The sequence below is a fragment of the Hippoglossus stenolepis genome, chromosome 16 (genome assembly GCF_022539355.2).
Source record: "Hippoglossus stenolepis isolate QCI-W04-F060 chromosome 16, HSTE1.2, whole genome shotgun sequence".
NCBI lineage: Eukaryota > Metazoa > Chordata > Actinopteri > Pleuronectiformes > Pleuronectidae > Hippoglossus > Hippoglossus stenolepis.
In genome coordinates this window covers 1,174,726-1,188,132 of record NC_061498.1, presented here as the reverse complement: position 1 = coordinate 1,188,132, position 13,407 = coordinate 1,174,726, and the positions used below count along the sequence as shown (strand labels likewise).

Genomic DNA, 13,407 nt, shown 5'->3' with positions numbered 1-13,407 from the left:
ACCGAACTTTACTAACTTCTTAAGAGAAAGAACTTTGGATAAAGGCACTAAATTAAATTACCAATGGTGACGCTGACGTCATGAGATGAAGGTTGTTTATGTCCTGACATTAGATTTTTTACTTCTGGTGATTGTATTTAAACTTTAATGGTCATAACGTTGTCACAAGCTTTAGTTTCCTCATGGATCAGATAGTTTAAAAGTCTTGTTCACCAGGACGATGCTCACAGACGTCTGCTGGAGTCTGTTCTGCTCAGTGTCTTGAGCCCATGTTATGCATTATATACATACAGTGTATATTTATATACAATAGACTACAGTAGAAGCTTGTATACAAACTATCCCCTGTTTTTTATTTTTATCGTCTTCCATCCTGGAATGAAGAGTTAACTTTTAGTGTCTCTCCGTGGAAAAGACGGATTTTATCCCCTTTTAAGATGCAGCAACACAAAAGAAAAGACACTTTAAAAGAGCAACGTGTTCAATATTATTCATTATTGTTGGAATACTCATGGAGCAGATTAATTTTGTGTCAGGATTAGCCTCCACTAATCCAGTTTGATGTAATCCAATCCTTCTCCTCAGGCCCGAGGCAGAGGCTGATTCCCTTGACTGACAATTACAGATAATTACGGCGTCAGAGTGAAAGCTTTATTTAACAAGCTGTGTCCTAAATTACCTTTAATTGACGTGGTCATTTTATAAAATCATTGACGATTTCTGACGACTCTTTCTGCTTTTCCAGATGTTCGCAGGGCGACAGATGTGACCCGCGTCCTCTGATTTACGACTCTAGAGAAAGCGGTCGAGGCCACTTGGGTTCACACCGACCGAGGGGATATGTTGTTTTAGAGAAAAATGACAGAATGAACCGGTTTCGATCTGTTTGAGGATAAAGATGTGAAAACTAATTACAACCTGTGTTGTTGTTTAAGTTGAATAAACCAAATCAAGTAGAGTGGCAATAATAACTGGGTTTATTTCAAATAAGCACAGCCGGACAAGAGTCAATATATTATAAAATAGTTTAGTTTCCTGTTGCAGGTCTGAGAGGAAAAGAGCAGAATTAACAATATAACATTTAACATTGACAGATCCATCATTAAAAGTCCATTAGAAAATATAAAGACTGAAGAATGTAGCTGAACCCTGTTTCTTCTGTTTCCAGTTCCGAGTGTCGGGACAGAGCTGAACAACGAGAAGCCGCCTGACGCACAATGAATTCTAACTTAGTCAATTAGTTTAATTATGAAAACCGCAGAATCAGCACATGATGATTTCCAATAAATGTCTGGAATATTCTTTTTTGGTTTGATCTTATTTTAGATTTTTTTTATTATAATGACAAAATACATTATATATTTATATATAATTTGACTCAATTAAGACTCAATAATACATTAAAGTAGCTGTGTTCGTTCAGTGCGTATTTACCATACAAACTTAAAAAGGGCTTTATAAGAATCATAAAAGTGTTGTAATCATTTCTTTCATAATGGCTCTTTACAGGCCTGAACCATAATTGTACCACACAAACCCCCGTCAGATTTATAGAATACACACAATGGTGAGAAGTGAATTCTATTCGTTATTTAATTTGATCTGTTTTTAGCGTTTTGCAAACCACAGGGTTCTTTGAATCCGTGAAGTTCAGTGAAGAACGACTGCTGCAAGAAGAAAACCCTGAAAACCCACAATTATCCGATCGACTGTAACCCAGAGAAAATACAGAAGAGAATGAAACCTGAAATGTCCACAATTGGAAATGCAGCGATAACTTCAGCTTCGAGTCGCAGCTTGAACCAGAAAGTCTGGAGCGGCTCTGGAGGCGGAGACAAACCCACTGACTGTTTATAAGATCTGTAACTTCTGATGGAATAAACCAATCAATATAATCAATAACAGAAACAAGCCACAGCAGCCGGCAGAGATGTTTTTCATGTTAAATTGAATTTGTCAGTTGTGTTTTGGTTCTTTAGCTCAAGTCGATACGAACCGAGCTTCATCCACACGACCACGTTTTCATTTGAAAACACATCAACTCTGATACAGATTCACCTGAAGTTCAAACTCTGAAACAGAGAAGTTCGTAAACGCTGCTGCTTTTTAGTTTGAAACCTCCGGAGCTGTGTTCGAGTCTGGACGAGCAGAAACAACGCTCCCGACGTAGCCTTCGCTGATTCGTCGTCACATGACCTCCTTCCTGAAGAACCAGGGGACATCAGTCACTGAGCCTGTGTCTCCGCAAACAGCTGCTCAGTTACATTCTGTATTTTACAGAGATACAGCTGTTTATTCTCGTGTCCAGCGGGACGCACGTGTCTTCCTGTTTATACCGGCACGTGCACGCCCAGTGCACGTGAGTGGTCATGTGACATGTGTCATGAATTTTTTAATTTAAAGATATATTTTACATCTTATTACTTAAGTCTTATTACTTTAAAGGTTGTCTATATGTTAGAATAATATCTAATTGATCTATTTCCCCCGTACACACAGTATCTGGTAACAACCCGTGTATTTATGCCTCCAGAGCGGCGCCGACTCTAAACAATGTCCGTGTGTTGAACAGCTCCAGTCGGGCATTAATCCATCATTTGTCCTGGAAGTGTCTCGTGCTCCTTCCTGTCTGTCACATCATCTGAGTCCTTGGCATGGAGTCCTGCTGGTGTGCAGGGTACCAGAGTCCAAAATTGTTCATATATCCCCCAGAGTGCACCGCTGCACCCTTGGCCACCATGCTGTTGTCCCACAGGGAGCAAGGCGAGGAGGAGGACGGCTGTGGGGGGGCTAGGTGGTCTCCCTCCGGTCCGCAGGGTCCGTTCTTCATGATCTTCTTGTATTTAGATCGTTTGTTCTGGAACCATATTTTCACCTGAGGGACGAGAAGGAAAGAGTTGATCAGAACCGATAAGAACGTGGATGAAGAGTCACCGTCGCTCCACAGGCGCGTTCAGAGGTTCAGAGGCTTTTATTAAGATGTAGACTGAAGGTGCACTAATGATTTTATGTTTCAGCAACGATAATAAAACGAATCCAGTTTCTAACACTGCAGGGACATGAATGAATATTTCAAATATTAAAACTATGGTAAACAAGAAGTGTGACGAGGCTTCTCTCGACCTTAGAGCGGGAGCAGGAGAAACCTTGACTAATACCAGCGCAGTAAAATAACCTACAATTAGGTCATAATGAGCTGTACAGACAAACTGTGGATCATAAAATGTTACAACATAACGACCTCACAGTTACACACAGAAATACCATAAAGCTTCGTAGAGCTGACGACGTCACGGCCTCCTGACGCCACACACGTCTGCAGCGCTGCAGTGCTCCTACACACAATGCGTGCTAACACAATGCGTGCTGGTCTTAACACAATGCGTGCTGGTCTTAACACAATGCGTACTGGTCTTAACACAATGCATACTGGTTAGACATTTTGTCCATTCACATGTTCCCTTCCTGCTGCATCACCTGGAAGCTCCTCTGTGACGACACAGCTCTGCTCTGATTGGCTGAACACATCACATGACACATGATGGGTCTCATAATTCCCATCTCCATTATCTGCTGTTGATTTCTCTCCAAAGAGGATGAAATGCATGTGTGATATGAAGTACATGAATGTATATATGCACATGTATGAGGAAATCAAGAAAGCAGCAATATAGATTGATGGTCTGAGATGGTTGAGATGGTTTGAGATGGTCTGAGATTGGTTGAGACTGGTTGAGACTGGTTGAGATGGTTTGAGATGGTCTGAGACTGGTTGGTCTGATCTGACGGCTGCATGTCTTCACTCCGTCCCTGCAGCCTCTGCACCTAATGTTACAGCTGCATGTGTCCCTGCTCTTTGTCTCCTGCTGCTCTCGGCCTCGGGACTCGAGGTCTTTTAAAACCTTTGTTCCAGCGGGGGGGGGCGCTGCTGGTTTTACAGCATATTATTAGTGTTTTTGGCATTTTAATAAATCCCATAGTCTGGGTTAGAGGTTTTCTGCTGCTGATTCTAGGTGTCGTAGGACGAGACAGGACATTTACAGGGTCATAAACCTATGAAGCAGAAATAGTCAAGTATAGATAAGATATGAAAAGACTGAGCTGAATGTAGCATCATCTCTCTCTGTGGTCACAGATGATTCAGTTATGTTGTTGTGGATGTGATTGGCATGTTCTCTGTTTCCAGCGTGCTTGCAAATTGAGCATCAAATTACACAAATCTGCCTCACGGGCAAACCTGACGGCTGAGCAGGAACAAATGAATCATGAGTAATAACACGCAGTCAGCGAAGGAGACTTTTGTCTCAAACAGGTTTTAACTGCGCTGTAAAGGGGGAAAAACTCTGGAGAACGACGGAGAAGAGAAAAAGAGAAAAGAGCGAGAGAAATACGAGCAAACAGTTTTGGCGTTAAAGTTGTTTTCTCCTCGGTGCTGACAGTCCTGGGAATTATTACCCCGAGAGTTTATGTGGATTCATGGAAACGGTTGAAGTGGTTTATGGAAGATTATATTATTCTATAAAAAAATACGTCCACACCGGTTTAATTGAGTCTAAATATATGGAAAAAAATGTCCCTTTCACCAAGTAATCAACCAGCGACACCAGCGTTCACACCCGGCCTGAGATGAAGTCATGCAGAGAGAAATCTGACATTTAATTTCATCTCTATTGTTCCAGTGAATCTGTTGACGTCAATCACGGCCTGTTACTGAGGCCAATACATAAAGTTAAACGACCGCTTCACAAGCAGACAATACATTTTAATTATGCCACTTAAAAGCTGTCAGAGCGTAAATTGCACTTGAGATTCTTTCAAGTTTCTGCAGAGTTGAAAGAGAAAACCCATCAACAGACTTCTTTGTTTAAACTATGGTCTAAAGTCATAAACGTGACAGCCACCAAGCCACAGAGCCGTCAGTGTAATAATTACTGCATCTGCACAACACGTGAAAACTCCCAGTGAGCGAGTGGAGCGTCGCTGATGAGCCCACGAGTCAATCAACAGCACGTTAAGCTAATGCAGCCTCAGCGAGAGGATCCCTGCTGTAATTATTGGTTTCATATTCCAGCAGCAACACGGAGCTGACAGCTTCTCTGAGAGCGCAGCTAATGGCAGCGACATCAGGGAGGAGGGTGGCTGAGACACAGGCCAGGTGCCAGTGGGTCTGTGTGTGTGTGTGGGTCTGTGTGTGTGTGTGTGTGTGTGTGTGTGTGTGTGTGTGTGTGTGTGTGTGAGGGAACCTATTCTCCCATGATTCGCAGTGTGTGTATTTATATTTTTTAAAACACAAAAACAAAAAATTTGGTCAGTGGTTTCCTGTTGGGTTAATTCAGAAGTAAAAGGTTTGTCTGTGTGTGTGTGTGTGTGTGTGTGTGTGTGTGTGTGTGTGTGTGTGTGTGTGTGTGTGTGTGTGTGTGTGTGTGTGTGTGTGTGAGTTGCAGGGAAAATGTGCTACGTGCCATTTCTCAGCTGCGTCTGGGAACACTGGTGATTTTGAGGGAAAGTGCTCGGCGGTTGGCCGGCGGCCTAATGGCACCAAGGCAGGATCGAGATGTGGTATATGATAACTATCTTATGGTGTGTGTGTGTGTGTGTGTGTGTGTGTGTGTGTGTGTGTGTGTGTGTGTGTGTTGTGTGTCGCGCGCGTGTGCGCCTCCCCCTGTATACTTGTTGTTTCACCATGTTTCTAAGCAACCAGCTGCGTCCTGAATGTTATCGTTCACGTGCGAATCTTCTGCAGATCAACATTTGGCTCATTCCAGACAAATATGTACAAATGTGTGTTTAATCTAGAACTGGTCACACAGCTCGTCTTCAAAACTCTTCACCGTTTCTGTCGCTGATTACATGCCTCGCTACTGCCCCCGATCTCTATGTGGGTATTGCATCTTGCGTACGTCGCATGAATTTCTGCGGACGTGCACAAACTGAGCATCAAGCAGATACACAGAGCAGCCATTTTGTGTGTGTGTAGTTTAGATCAAGTATATTCTGACTCTAAAGTAGATACTCGCACTGTAAACAGACGGTTTCCCACCATAAAAAAGGACATTTTATTTCTGAGCGTCTCAAATGAGTCTTTGTTTGATCCACTCAGTTTAATAAATGTGGTGTAAAAGTCCAAAAGAATAAAATCCCACTTGTTACAAACCAATAATTTAAGGTTAAACACTGAGGTTTAAGTGAATAAACTTTGGGATTAATAAATATGAGTCTTCATTCAGAGCTTCAAACAGCCACAGGAGCAGGAACCCAGCAAGTGGTTCATCTGCTCACATCTGGAAACCTTTCACTGTGATGAAACCTCAGGAGTAAATGTGAAGTGTGCACGATGGAAAGAGAAGTGCAAGTTCAACGCTCACCAGGAAATACAAGCTGCCTGTTTGGATTCACCAATCGAATCTGCTGAAAGGGTTCAGGTCTGGTGACGCTGCCCTCGTGTTAGCTTAGCATAGAGAGAGACCAGGCGGCAACAGGTAGTTTGGCAAAATCCGTTTTTACCAGGAACCTTTTACCAGGAACCTTTTATCAGGAAGCTTGTTGTTTTTGACACAAATTTCTGTGTCAAATAATCCAGGTCACACCTTGATTACGTCCTAATGTCAAACCATAACATTTCTTAGCTGCTCATTAAAACGTCTCATCTGGACGATAACGTTTTTGCCTCGAGTCTGAAAAGTGTTTTTAAAAGAATCACTGACGATATTTAATCCACAAACTGTGTCTGAATTCTTCAAACTACATTTATTCACTCAATTTAAATGTTCCTTCTCCACTCGACTGTGTCCATTGTCTGTCGCAGAGATCAGACTCAACCTTCCCACGAAAAACCACCACAGAATAAACAGAGAATTAAAGGTGAAGAATAAAGAGCGAAGCCACGTGAGCGGCGTGCACGTTGGAGACCACATTCAGAACCACTTTCCACAACTAAAGCAAAGACAAATGAACGGATCATCTCTTAGTCCCAGTGTCAACAGAGCTGCTGCGGTTAATTCATTCTGGATTAGGACAGTTCATGTGACATCAGCTGCTTATACACACACACACGCACACACACACACACACACACACACACGTGTCATATTTCACATGAGGTTTTCCCAAACTCTCTGATATAAAGTTTCCTCAGTGCACCTGCTCACACCTGGTTGGTGATTTTTCAAATATGACCTGGTCCCAGTTTCTAATGTTTCTGTTAATGTTCATAATGAGTCAGAAGAAACTGAACCTTTTTCTTGTTGTCGTATTAAACTGCACAAAACTAGAAATGCATCATTTTTCTAAAGGTTTTTTTATTTTTATAAATTTGTTGAAAAAAGCTAAAACGTTGAGTCAAACTCAGGAGAGTGAAAGTCACAGTGAACTTCAGCTAAAGAGAAAACTAACTTTAATTATGTTTCTATTTATTTAATATCGAGAAAGTTCAGTTTGTCCTTCGACTGAAAGGCTTTTCTGATCTTATCAGGAAACAGAAACACACAAAGTCGCTGTCGGCTGAAGCTACTTTAAATGAGCCTGATTCAAATGAAGGCTGCAGCCGTTTATATTCTAAAATAATCTCAAGCTATAGAATAATGTTTCTCTAACAGCAGGTGAACGCTTAATTAAACGCTAATTAAAGAATAAAGTTTATTTTCCCAAACTAACTGGTTAAAATGGAACGATTTTTTTGTTTATAATGACACAATCTGCTTGTAATTAATAATGGCGTGTTACAATTAGTATTATTATTATTAGTATCATTATTAGTATTAGTATCATTATTATTTGTAGTATTATTAGTATTAGTATTATTAGTATTATTATTATTAGTTTATTAAGGTTTAAACGGTTTTAAACAGTTTTGTCGTTCATGGGATGGAACAGAAGAGGAAAAAAATATTTTAGGCTCAAAGTAAAGTAAAAAAAAAAATAAAAGTGTGATATGAGTTTAGCTCGTGTTCATCAGGGAGACGTCTGCTGAACCAGACAAGTTTGGATTCTTGTTACATTTCAAATGTCCACTCAACGACGTGGGACAAAATGGCCGCCATTAGGCCTTTTATTTTCCTGCAACTGCTCGAGCGTGTGTGAACATATAGGGACAGAAAACACACACACACACACAGACACACGCACACACACACACAGACACACACACACACCTAACACACACTTACACCCACACACACACACTCCTTTTCTTTTGAATTTGAGATTTGCATTTCTGGTTTTCTTGTCATCGTTTTCTTTTCTCTTTTACGATTTATTGGATGACAAACATGCCATGACTACATTTCACGTGATATTTAATTACAGGCTATCTCTGAAAATGCCAGTATCTAATTACACATGGAGGCAAATGTGTGACACCTGTGAGCAAGAATGCACCAGCGCCTGTTGGGACTTTTATTTCTGCCTTTGGTCGATTTTCACCGGCAGAGAAAACCTTCAGTTCAAATGAAAACTACCGCAGACGTCTGGATTATGGATTAAATCCAACTCAAATTCACTTTTTGTGTATTTTCCATGAAAAGAGCCAAACTCAGATCTGTATGTTAGATGATAAAATGATAATGATTAAACGATGGCTCAGGAAACTCCCTCGTATGTCCCACTTATACCTGTGAGTTAGGGTGAGGTGACACGAACACACCCTCAATTAGAAAATTAGCCAACCCTTTGTTCACATTAGAAATATTTCTGCTTGTCATCATCGCATGTGTTTTAATCCTCACATAAAATATCTCTTATAAAACTTTGAATCATTATTTTTCTGCTGGCTTTAATCTGAATGTCCTTTTCTTTCCGTGCTTCTAAAAGTCAGAAATGAGAAGTGACAGTGCAGACGTGCTCCTCATGCTCTTATTGTGTGTGTGTTTCTGTGTGTGTCTGTGTGTTTCTGTGTGTGTCTGTGTGTTTCTGTGTGTTTCTGTGTGTTTCTGTGTGTGTCTGTGTGTTTCTGTGTGTTTCTGTGTGTTTCTGTGTGTTTCTGTGTTTCTGTGTGTTTCTGTGTGTTCTGTGTGTGTCTGTGTGTGTCTGTGTGTTTCTGTGTGTTTCTGTGTGTGTTCTGTGTGTTTCTGTGTGTTTCTGTGTGTGTCTGTGTGTTTCTGTGTGTGTCTGTGTGTTTCTGTGTTCTGTGTGTCTGTGTGTTTCTGTGTGTTTCTGTGTGTTTCTGTGTGTTTCTGTGTGTGTCTGTGTGTTTCTGTGTGTTTCTGTGTGTGTCTGTGGGTTTCTGTGTGTGTCTGTGTGTGTCTGTGTGTTCTCCACCAGGTTACCTGGGTCTGCGTCAGGCCCAGCTTGGCCGCCAGGTCGGCCCGCTCGGGCAGGGCGAGGTACTGGGTTTGCTGGAAGCGCTGATTGAGCGCCTGGAGCTGGAGGCTGGAGTAAATGGTCCGAGGCTTCCGGATCTTCTTGCCCTTCCCGTTCAGCCTCACCTCCCCGTTCTCGATCACCGTCGTGGGCTTGTCCTGATCTGGAGACGAGAGACAACACAGAGTCAACCCGGGGGACAAACGTTTGACTTCACAGAGGAGCTCCAACAAAAGTTCCTCCACTTTATCGCTCATGAATAACTAATGGGTTTTAGTGAAATGAGAACTTGTGTTGGTGGATGTTTTATGAATCCAAGCTGTCATCAACTCAGGGAGAAATATGCTGTTTACACACGAGCTGGAATGTCCATACAGCAAAGTACAATGAAGTATACGACATGTTCACTGCAGTGAGTGAGCACGTATCACAATGGAGGTTAGAAGGTGAAACCTCTTTGTCCTCTCCAGTGAGTCTGGAGTTGTTCAGTCGAACGTGCAACTCGGACAACACGGCTTTTCGTCAGCTTCTTCCTTTTTTCATTTTCAGGAAACCTATGCAACGGAGCATGTTGGCCCACACTGATTGTTGTTATGACGTGAGCTCATAGCCTGCAGTGGCAGCAGAGAACAGCTGTGGACAAGCCGAGGCCCCACAAGACGATCCCGTTGTGTAACTGAGCTCCGGCTCTCAGGCGCCGGAGCCGAGGAAGCAAAGACTCAAAGAACTGGACCTTTACTTCAGGGAAGAAAACTCAAGTGGCTGTGAATGTTCCATTGGAAAAATTGGGTTTAAATTTGACTGAGTCGTTGTTTGAAATTCCACAAACTTCACTGATGATAATAATGAAAAATACCCTTTTCTTCTTCTTCCATTGTTTCTGAGCTCATTATGACTCAGTTTATAAATCACCAGGAAGTGGATTTGTTGCTGACGTTGATGTTTGGCGTCAAAAAAATCTGGTGAAATAACTTTTTAACATGATATGATATAAAGTGATTATATCATGTAAATACAGTAAGAGTGTAAATCAGATTCAAAGGATTGGGACAATTTTTGAAATGTACTTGGGACAAAATGATTTGACGTGTTTGTTGAGCGGGAGTCATTCACCCGAACATGTTTTATTTATAGTGACATAATTTAATATCTCACGTGGAGGCAGGTTGAGAAGATGAGATGAAAGCGCACATTTGTTGCTGAAATTGATGTTTGTCATTAAAAAATCTTTTTAACATTGTGAACAAATCAGATTTACAGTCGTACAAAGAACGAAGTTGGGATGAAATGACTTAATGTGGATAAACTTAATTATTGTTGTATATTCTTTATTATTATTCTTTCTGTAACTATCAGTATGAATAGAGGCTAATAGGAGCATTAGCATTTGATCTGTGAGTAATTAATTTACATTGTGATGATTGTCAACCCGCCTCTTCAGCCTGGGTTCAAAGGATCACAGGCTTTAAACTAAATGTTTCAAATATCTGAGCCATGTTGGTTCTTATATTAAATATATTAGTGGATCCAATAAATGTAATATTTATTATATTAGTTTCTGTCATATGTATGGTTTTTTATGTCTAATGGTATTTTATAGTTTTTTTAATGCAACATTTCATTGAAGTTCTCAAAGCTATAATTTACTGTATTTTAAATTGAATATATATTTTCTGCATATCAGATTTATATTTTTCTGCATTTTAGAATCAAGTTATAAAATAAAATGTATTTTCACACATGTCCTGATTTTAAAGGATCAGAAGGAACCTGAAATATTTATGTCTGAGTTCAGTGACGTGAAGAAATCATTTAGTTGAAAGTGACAGTGACATTTATTATAATTATAATTCTGATGACGGTTCCAGGCCCGGCTGCAGGCAGCAGGAACATGGCGGCTGGTGTGCTGGAGGATCTGGGCTGGGACAGGCCGCAGCTCCCGGGCCTGCGGGACACCACAGCCCGGTGCCGGCTGCTTCTTGTGGGGACTCGGATTCTGGTTCGGGCCTTAAACTCATCTTCATCTCAACCCCAAAGTTTACTGAGGCGAACCTGCGTGTGGATCCAATTACTGTGGTTGATTCTCATGAGCTCAGACTATTGGAATCATCTGTGAAGAATGATTCTCTTCTTCGTGCGGATTGAAGCTTCACAGAAACCTTCATAACTCCAGCGTCACCGAGCCTCGTTCGGATCCACAGACTTCAGTTCAATAAGTTCAATAACTCAGTCAAATACAAATAACCAAATGAAACACACTGATATGATTATTTAATTTTCTCTGTTTCCTTTTCTTTTATATCAGATCTGCTCCAATCAGCCACAGGATGAAACCAGATTATTGGGCTGAGATCCACGTGTTATATATTATATATTATATATCATATATTATATATTATATAGTATATAGTATATAGTATATATTATATATTATATAGTATATAGTATATAGTATATAGTATATATTATATAGTATATATTATATATTATATATTATATATTACATATTATATATTATATATATATTAGAGACATTATTAATTCTATAGAACAAACACTGTCCCATGTTATTTTTGATGCCCTTTCTTTTGTAATGTGCAGTGTGACACCCACCTCCATCCTCCAGCCTGGTGTGGCCCAGCGCGCCGCCGTGGCCCCCGTGCTGGTACGGCAGGTAGGCCCCCGGGTGGTGCGCGCTCACGGGGCTGTGGTACGGCGGGTATCCCAGCGGGCGACCGTACGAGGACGCCCCGGCGGCGAAGGGCCCGTCGTGCTGCGCCGGGCCCACGGCGTGCAGCCCGTGCACCGGGTAGTGGTTGTGGGACAGGCCGGGGGAGTGCTGCTGGTGGCCGGAGAAGCCGTGGCCGCCGAACTCCAGGAAGGCGGACTTGGACGGATCAGGCGGCACCAGGGAGTCCGACATGGAGCTCATGGTCATCATGAGGCCGAGGGGCAGTGGGAAGTAAGAAGCCGCCAGCTAGGAGCTCCGGGCAGGGCTCATCACCAGGAGACCCACCATCAAGGTTCAGGAGGTTTCTACAAACTGTCACAGACTTCCTGTCTCCACGCGGCGGGACGCGTCTGGGAGCGGGAGGTCGGCGTGCCCCGGGCCGTGCGGGACGAGGAGGCCGGCGAGGAGCTGCTGTGTGTGGGTCTGTCCTCCGCTACATCCCGGCCGGACGCTCCAGGGCGCGCGGCGTCCAAAACCAAGGAGTCACACGGAGACGCGCAGGACGCACGAGCAGGACGCGCGAGCAGGACGCGCGAGCAGGACGCGCAGCCGACACTTCACTGTGCGCGGGAAGAAACACACAACAACACTTGTGACAAATAACCTGAATTATCCTTTAAAACCAAGTGAGTCCAGGACCAGTGCGCTGCTCCCTCCCCGCGCGGCGAGGCGGCTCTTTGTGCGCGGTCCTCCCCTGTCGGCTCCAGCCATCCTCTGCCTCCACTTGTCACGCACGACGCGCTCATTGGCTGCTGCCACGCACCGTGTCACACAAATCACAACGTGCACAGGACGGAGCCGCTCCTGGAGGGTCCGAGCGGCACGAACCGGACCCGGACCAGCGGCTCTTCAGACACAATCTGTTATAATAAAAGAAATGATTCCACGAGCAGTTCATACGAATCAATGGGCTCATGCAGTTTGTTCAAAGTAAGAAACTGAAATTAAAATAATATCAGATAAGTTATTAGTTCTGTTACAATTAAAATCATTTAGCTTCGTCTGTGAGGAAGTGAGGAATAGCACCACATATATTATATAATTACACAATGTGAAATCAAATTGAATTAAATAAAAAGGCACATTTAAAATAACCTGCTGCATTGTTTTTATATAAAAAAAGAATCGTGGCCTCTAAAAATGAGGCCACACGCGAAAATGGAATAAAAACCATTACGTCAGCACATTGACTTTACAAACTGAGACCGTCTCATACGAACCAGTTTTATTAAACTCACTGATCCAACAATCTGACACATGTCTTCACACAATCTTCACACAAACGTCCTGTTATTTTTCTGTCTTTTACTTTTTAGGCTCAGAACGAATCCGAGGTGAAGAGAATTCAGATTAAGATCCAGACGAAAGTACAATTCTCC

The 13,407-nt window shown here is 42.3% G+C and overlaps 1 protein-coding gene across 1 annotated transcript; it reads right to left on the bottom strand.

The window, feature by feature from the left end:
- Positions 1 to 956: 956 nt before the first annotated feature.
- Positions 957 to 12,694, bottom strand: LOC118122863 (homeobox protein Dlx4a). Its single transcript, XM_035179760.2, has 3 exons — positions 11,911 to 12,694; positions 9,264 to 9,460; positions 957 to 2,875 (listed from the first exon to the last, which is right to left on the bottom strand). The coding sequence occupies exons 1-3, from the start codon at positions 12,236 to 12,238 to the stop codon at positions 2,633 to 2,635; spliced, it is 768 nt and encodes a 255-aa protein (XP_035035651.1). The 5' UTR covers positions 12,239 to 12,694; the 3' UTR covers positions 957 to 2,632.
- Between the last annotated feature and the right edge of the window lie 713 nt (positions 12,695 to 13,407).

What these genes read in the sequence shown, in the direction of transcription:
- LOC118122863 (XM_035179760.2), bottom strand. Translation starts at nt 12,238, where the DNA reads ATGATGACCATGAGCTCCATGTCGGACTCCCTGGTGCCGCCTGATCCG. An exon ending in CACCAGGCTGGAGGATGGAG is followed by an intron (nt 9,461 to 11,910) that starts GTGGGTGTCACA and finishes TCTCGTCTCCAG; the next exon opens with ATCAGGACAAGCCCACGACG. An exon ending in TGGGCCTGACGCAGACCCAG is followed by an intron (nt 2,876 to 9,263) that starts GTAACCTGGTGG and finishes CTCGTCCCTCAG; the next exon opens with GTGAAAATATGGTTCCAGAA.